Consider the following 7,991-nt stretch of genomic DNA (forward strand, 5'->3'; position numbering starts at 1 on the left):
CCTGCCGCCGCTCGGTGCGGGTCCGCGGGGCGCGAGGAGCGGCGAGACCGCGGCCTGGAACAAAGGGAGGCCGGCTGGGGCGGGGGCGTCGCGAGCATGGCGGACCGCAGCCTGGAAGGCATGGCGCTGCCCCTGGAGGTGCGGGCCCGGCTGGCCGAGCTGGAGCTGGAGCTGTCGGAAGGTAACAGGCCCCGCGCTCAGCCGGCCGCGCTGTCACGGGGGCCGCGGCGCGGGCGGGCGGGCGGGGGTCTCGGCGCGGTGCGAGCGCGGCCCCCGCCCTGCGGCTTCGCGTCGTCGGCCGCGGCCCCGGCCCCGGGGCCCTGGGGAGCCGGACGGGGCCGCGGGGCCGGGGGCGCAGCCGGGGCGCAGAACGGGGCCGCGGGGCCCGGGGCGCAGGACGGGGCCGCGGGGCCCGGGGCGCAGCCGGGGCGCAGGACGGGCCGCGGGGCGGGGGCGGCCTCGCGCGCGGCCTGGCGGACGGGGCCGTGTCCTTGGTGCGCGTCCGAGCGCTGCCCACCGCGGCCGGGCCGGGGGCGGTTCCGCGTTGCGCGGCCTGAGGCTCCGCGGGCCTCGTTCTAATGCGAAACTTGTCTTTGGACTTGAGGTTTGACCGCCGGTGTCCGAGGCATCCTGGCTGGACCGGGATAGTACTACTATTGTTCCCGTCCGCTGGGATGCGAAGGTTGGGTGAAATTGGAAAGCCTCCTCCCTCAGGCCAGGGTCTGTGCCGCGTTCCCATCGTCCCATACTTAGAATTTGTGACAGATTTGCCACAGTGATTTCATGGAGTGTTATATACGGTTTCTTATTTGCTCTTAATGGTGGGATCATGTGCTCAGCTGTCATAAGTTTCAGATCGGATTTTGCTATGTCTTAAAAAAAAACAACCCACTGAAGTTCCGAAATGTTGAATGTTTAATATAGATTTAGAATTCACCCAGCTCACCCTGGGAAGGCCACTAAGACACTGTGGGGTGGGGATAGGCCGGCTTGTCTCGAATTTATATTTGGAGCAGTTTAGTGGTGAACTTGTATGTGTGTGTGTGTAACGGTTTTGTGGGGCTGGCAGCCAGAAAGTAAATTCGTTCGTGCCAGTTTTCATCAGCAGGGAGAAGCTGGTGTTGACCGTATGGTTTCCTTTTTAACACTTTCAGGGTGAAGAAGGGGGTACAGGTGGGGGCCTGGGGTGAAGTGTTTTTTCAGATGTCACAGACTGGAGATGTTTCTGTTTCACATTTGGGGTTCTGCAGGGTTCTGTAATGCTCAACTGTCCCATAGGAGGAGACCGTTTCCTGGACTCTGTGCTCAACAGACACTGTTCTGAAGGGTTGTAGATGATGAGAGTGTTGCTGGTACCTCAGTGCAGTGCCCAGCTGGGTGAACAGTACTTAGGTCTACACTGGTGGATAAGGTGTGCAGTGTGGACAGATTGCTTGGAGGGATGAAGTGCCCATTGGAAAATATTTGCCCAAGTTCTTTGATTTTGTCCATGTTCACATGGGTTTTTCTCCCTCACTTTACAGGCCCCCGTAGCTGTGCACCACAGTTGTGTTATTTACAACACCGTATCATTCATGCATTCTCTCCAGACAAGCACTTTTGCTTTGTCTGTATTATACTGGTGTTAAGTGTCAGTACCCTACCTGTGTTGGCAAAGCGGGAAGCCGTCTGAACTCACCAGGAGCCCTCCACCTCCCCCATCAGTCTGGGATGGGCTCACATTTGCTTCTGCACATCTGGGACAGTGCGTGGTCCCTGGTGGGAGTGGCTGCTTGTGGACGTGGACACTCACCTGCTAGATTGCACTCACCTGTCACCATCAGTCACTCCTAGAATGTGTCCGTGTTGTCCAGGGGATGGCAAACCACTTTAGACCAAGGTGTGCTCAGCCTAGTTCTCTGTGAATTCCTTGTGTCCCTACAGATTTTTAAAAAGGGTTTAATGAGTTTCTTATTGAGTGTCTGGGCAGAGAAAGGGGTGTGTGTTTGCATATGGGAATCACATTATTGTTTTTCTCTCTCTCTAAACTCTGCTAGGCCTGGCTGCCTCACCCAAGAGTAAGAGTCAGAGGGTTGTTGCTTTGGCCACCCAGCCTCAGCCCACATCTCCCCGCTTTAGCTGTGTCATCTTTGACTTGCTTTGTCCATGCTGAGTCGATTGGGTCTCTCTTTAAGGTCATTTGGAATTTTGTGTCTTGTGACTATGTAGAGTAGTTTTACTGTCTTAAATTAGATGAATAACTTGTTTTCCAGTATTGCTTAATAGCAACCAAAGAATGGAGGGATCAGAAATCTGTGCCTCTTTACATTTTAGAACTTAAAATCCCCCAACATAGCCACTTTCAAAGTGAAAAGTTAAAACAGCTTTTAATGCCGAGTTATTTAAGCATATTGCTTTCATATTTTATCTTCAATCAGGATTCATGTGGAGAGAATTCTTTAAATTAGTCTTCATCGTTTTATTAAAATATCAGAACATACTGTGGAAACGTGTGGACGTTCCAGTGCTCAGTTCCTACAAAGGAGCATGGGAAAACAATTCCATTTTAAGCACATAATGTAGGTTGAAAAAAGAGTAGACTCTTCTTTCAAAGTTCCTATATGGCCTGCCAGCTGTTAATGGTTGTATATCTTATCTAGATTAGTAGACGCTGGTGCAGTTTTGGTTTGCACTGTCTGCTGGTGCTGCTGCAGACACTTAGGTTATTTTATTTTATGGGTCACTGTTTGGTAGAGGGTTGCAGATTGACTTCTTGGCTGCAGAAGTCAGATTTTCACTTTCCTGCCCTGCTGGTTGCCTCCTCTTTTCTTTCCACTGTCTGTTGCTACCCAGTGCTTCCCTCTTGGGGGAAAACTGGGCTGCTCTCCCTGCAGAACTGGTGCTAGCAAAGAACAGGAGATTTCTGTGGGGAGATGTGGTGGCTGCCCCTCCTATGGGCAGTAATGGCTTCCAATCCACAGGTCTGGGTAAAGTCTTTGGTATGGAGCCAGGGGTTGTCGGTCTGGTGAATTCTTGGGACTCAACGTGAAATGGAGAGGAAGCCAGTGAGCTGGCTGGTTGCTGGGTGCCAGGTGGGGTAGCGGTGGCTCTTTTCTTCACACACTTATCCCTAAATCATTTTTTTCTTCCGTTCCCTTCCCTTCATTCTTGCCTTTTGGAATCATGCATTTTTCTATTTGGCTTTCAGAGGGCCCCCAAGTAGTTTTATTAATATGTAAATAGACATTATTTGGCTTAAGGAAAAACTTTAAATGGAAACACTGGCAAAGCAGAGAGGAAACAAAATTTCTCAATAAAGACAGACTCATGTCTTATTAAAAAAAATCAGTTGTTGATTGAACTTCAGCAGTAAGTTTCTGTGTTAACTCACGGCTTGTGTCCTGGGCTGTACACACCCTGGACTTGCAACTGTAGACGATATCATCCTACTGTTTCAGGAGTGGTTGAATTCTTATTTTGATAGGACTTTGGGAAATTGCCTTGTGATGTAGCCTGTGAAAACTGTTTGGTGTTTGCAGAAGAGAAGTCCGTTAGCTTTCTACTTTGTGGCTTTTGAATTGTGAGTGTGCTTACTAACTTCCTAACTCTTGCTTATGGGAGTTACTCAGTTTGTAAGGTACAGAATTACTGCAACTATTAGTTATGTTCTGTAATCGAGTCCAACTTAACATTTTCTAGTAAGTGTGAAACTACTCAAGGAAGGAGGTGCGTGCTATCAGTTCTTTGTGTTGGTCAAGGAACGAGTAATTTTTTAAATTGCAGATGAGCAATTCACATGCAGCTGGCATAATCCTGTCACCAGAGTAAAATCTTAAAGAGATGGCCAGTTGGAAGGTTTGTAGATTTGGGGGTGTGTGGCATTTTCAGGGCTGCCAGCACAATATAGCAGATACGCTTAGCTCTAGAACGTGAGTTCTGTCCCCATCAGCCCCCGTGCTTTTCTTGGAGGTCCCTGTGGCTGCAGAGGTGGCCACCCAAACTGAAGCCTGGGACCACCTTCCAGGGTCGGGAAGAGGAGACCTGCTGTCTCTAATGCAACCCAAATGTTCTCATTGAAAGGAAATAGTGGACTCTGGAAAGCAAATGTGTGAAAAAATGCTTTCTTCTAGAGTCTTGTTGATAATTTGTTGTCATTGGGAGGGGAGGAGGGAAGGGGTCAGCAGATTCAGGGAATAATAGCTGAGCCACTCCACTGGGGATCAGACCTCACCATTGTTAAGAAAACCTGTTCACTCTGTCACATCGTCTCAAAGCTGCCCCCAGTAGCTGTACATCCTGTTCACTCTGTCACATCGTCTCAAAGCTGCCCCCAGTAGCTGTACGTATTGTGGTGAATGAAATGGACTACTTGGCTTGATAAATCTAAAAGATTGTTATCTGAATTAAAAATATGTACAAAATGGCAGCATTGATATGTGTGGGATGTGAAATGTGTGGACTTGAATTTTAAGAGTTATTCAGAGTTATGAAAATAGTTAAATTTGAATGTTCTTTTCTTGATGAATAAATATAGATGTCAAATTTAGCCAGGAAATTAAAGGCACACATTAAAGGCACTGATGTGTAAGGTTGATCCCAATGCTCAAAAGATCTTTGTGGTGCTGTATTCATGCTTAGAGCTGAATGTTGTGAGGTCACAGCTGTAACAACGACTCTATTTTGTTTCATTCTGGGCCCACTGGCTTTATATTCTTGTTATGGTTTGGAGGCTACAAGCTGTTGGATGATATGAGTCACTTTTTGCCTTCCTCCTCCCAGCCTTTTTCAAATGGGTTGTCTCTTTTTTTAGAGCTGATTTTTTTTTTAAAGCAGTGATTTATGGGATGAGTTGTAGCATTCTTCTGAATTGCAAAGAGAATGTATTGGATAATCTTCATTTTGATGTCATGTATATAGACTGACTCACCAGTTCAAATCCTAGTCATATTAAGATTCTCATAATTACTCAGGTACCTTACTAAAAGCAGATGCTCACCTGCAGTTATTGGCTTGGTTTTGCACATCAGTGTTTATCCTGGTACATGGAAGGCACCTCAGGTGATGCGATGGGCTCTGGCCAGTGTTTACTGTTCCTGTTCTCCGGTCTCTCCGTCTGTATGCCTCTACTTTCAAGGTTGCCCGTGTTCATTTTCCTTCTTTCATGATCTTTTTGTGTGCCCTACAAAAGTTACCTACTATCATTGACAGTGCTCTGTTCTGCTGAGAGGGTCAAAACCTTGTCACGTCTCAAAAGAAGCAGTTGCATCCATTTGTTCTTGATAATAAATAGCGCTCTCAAAGGGGAGAATCTAATTGAGAATCCCAGCTGGCGGGGGTAAGAACATAGGAGTCAGGTTTGTACGTATATGGCACTTGCTTCAGGACCCAACAGGGTGTTAATGTTCATAAGCCCTTAAGACGAATAAAGTGGGAAAGGCTAAGATATTGAGCTGTAAAAGTCAACATGACAAGCAGCCTTCTTTTGTGGGGTGGGGGACTGGGGAGGTTGCTCTTCAGTTCTGTTGCTGTTGAATATCGTGGAGAATGAAATGTGCTCTCTGTGCTGAGAATCACAAATTGAGGTGGTTCTTTACCAAATGCTTTGTGCAATAGGTTTAAAAAATCCGGGAAAAAACTACCGAAGATAGTGAGGACTGAGAGATTCTGTGATTGATAGTAGGTTAAATAGATCTTTTTCTTCTGGGCTGCCGGTTTTAATTTTTTTTTTTTTTTGCTTATTAAGTTGGAAACTGTTTCTGTGTCCTCATGAAAAGATTGAAGACTGCGGGCCAGATCCAAACTAGTTCTGTCGGCACCAGCGAGAGCAATTCCTTAGATATTTGTCCGCAATTACGCACAATTAATTTTTTTTTTTTACTGAATTATCTGGTTAGTCAAGGCACATATTCTTCTATTTTTTTAATTAGAGGAATACTGTAACATTTTAAAATTATGAAGTTAAAAAACTCATATGTAAATATGTCCCCTCTTCGTTGTGGGCGGCTTCACACCCACCAGCCTCAGGTTTGAGCCTCTGGCTAAGGAGGAAGGCAGTTCCCTGCTGGACACTCGGTCCTGAGTGTCTAATTAAAACCAGAAAAGTGAGTCTCTCGTGTTCTGACCATGTGTCTTATCAGTGCAGCTTGCCATGTGTCAGGAGTTTATAAAACATGTTAAGCTTTAGTGGGGAGAGGCCCACACATCTCAGTTTCCATGCGGCAGGTCTTAATCTGCCATCGTGGCTTTGTTCCTGCCACTCCCTCGAGTTGGCAGAGCCACATGTCCGGACCGCTTCACTCTCGGGAAGAACACAGACCTCCACATCGAGCCCTGTCCCCTTCCTGGCCAAGCCCAGAGTCATGTCCCTGTGAAGATGCAGGTGGCGTGGGTCTAGCTGACTAGCTCTCTAAGGAAGCGCTTCCTGGCCAGTTTACCTGAAATGAAAACAGAAATGTAAACTGTGTTACTAATTAACCTTATCAGGAGATTCTGGGTCTTTATGAATAAAGTAGTATAAATGGAAATTACATGCTTTATTGCAAATAGAGCACATCCAGTTATGTCAGTGTCACGATACCTGACAAAATATAGCTTATAAACCTTCACAGAAGGATAAGAGCAGTCGCAGAGCCTGATGCTGTCAGGGGACAGGAAGGGGTGAAATCTGGAGTTGGCCAGTTGCTTTAGGAAGGACAGGTTCACTCTGGAGCCATCGGTCTGAGGGGCTGGATTTGGTGCAGTGGGCACTGAAAGCACAAAAATCCATGTTTAACTTGTGCGTGACGTTCTTCTGGGCTTCTTGAACCTCTTTGGGTCTTTTTCTAAATCCTGTTTGGAGATTTGTGTGAAGATCTTGAGAATTCTCATGTGAGTGTCCACTGAGAAGACTTTCTATGGATTTTCCTACGTTGGGAGGGCCTGTCCAGGGCTCTGCAGTCGTGGCATCGCCCCGGATAAGCCACCAGGCTCTCCCAGCTTTGGTGTCCTCGGCTGTCAGATAGGGTTAAGAACTCTGCCTTTGGGATGGTAGTGGGGATCAGCGAGGCAGAGTCACAGTATCTGCTCCATAAATATCCAGCCCTGCAGTTTCCCTCCGAGGTGCTGTCACTGGGACAGAGTTCCCTGCCCTCCCGCCGCCCCCCAGTTTATCCAGGTGATTTGAGTTACAGTGGCCTTCGGAGAAAAGCAGCGGAGAGGCGGCATGGGCCCTGGTGCGGGAAAGCACTTTCACTTTCCTGGGCTTGGAGGGTGCACCTCTTAATAGATGCTATCTGGGCACTTACCCTGTGCTAGGATAGCTTCAGAGCTGCAATGCCTCTTTTTTTTTTTTAAAGATAAACCTTCCTTCTGGTGGACTCTTTGTGTCATTATTCCTGGAATCCCTTTTTCAGCCCCTTTACTTTTCAAGAGAATAGTTGGGGAAAGGTGTCCTAGGTCAGATTCAAGTCCAGGTGTGTCCAGAAGGACATCCTATTAGGCTGTAATCATCGAATCTCAGGATCATGTGTGGACCTCCAATCAGAGTTGTTCCAGAGCTTCGTGGAGGAAGGGCCTGACCATCTCCTGCAGTCCCCTCACCACAATGCCCCCAGGATGAAACACAGAGCTCCACCGCTGTGACTGTGGGAATTGTCCTCCTGGAGGTGTGTGTCCCCCTGCCCTCAGTGTGTGTGGAGAGGGACTGAGCTGGCACTCCTCTCGTCATGCCCCCGTGCCCTGTCCCGAGACAAGTGCACGTGGATGCTACCCAACAGGCCACATAGGTGGGATTGCGTGAGCCTGGGCAGCTCTGAGAGGCCAGGTCAGAGCCAGGGCTCACCGTAGCAGTGGACCCGGGGCTCTGTGCCCTCCGCCCAACACCTGTAACAGATCCTGGGCTTTTATCATTTACGATCACCCTGGCAGTTACGTCAGTTGAGTGCCGTGTGGGTTTGTGAGTGAGTGGGATCTTTTTCTTATCGACTTTCATAAGCTGCTTCTTTTCAAATAAAAACCAGAAATAGTTTGAAGCC

The 7,991-nt window shown here is 48.0% G+C and overlaps 1 protein-coding gene across 1 annotated transcript in view; it reads left to right on the plus strand.

The window, feature by feature from the left end:
- Positions 1–16: 16 nt before the first annotated feature.
- The window catches only part of DIP2C (DIP2 acetate--CoA ligase C (putative)), a 366,491-nt gene continuing 358,516 nt past the window's right edge, over positions 17–7,991 (plus strand). The window contains exon 1 of the mRNA XM_007445661.1: positions 17–181. Within this exon, the coding sequence (XP_007445723.1) occupies positions 97–181 (85 nt within the window). The 5' untranslated portion in view covers positions 17–96. The remainder of the gene's footprint in view (positions 182–7,991) is intronic.

The sequence above is a fragment of the Lipotes vexillifer genome, unplaced genomic scaffold (assembly GCF_000442215.2).
Source record: "Lipotes vexillifer unplaced genomic scaffold, Lipotes_vexillifer_v1.1 scaffold646, whole genome shotgun sequence".
Taxonomy (NCBI): Eukaryota; Metazoa; Chordata; class Mammalia; order Artiodactyla; family Lipotidae; genus Lipotes; species Lipotes vexillifer.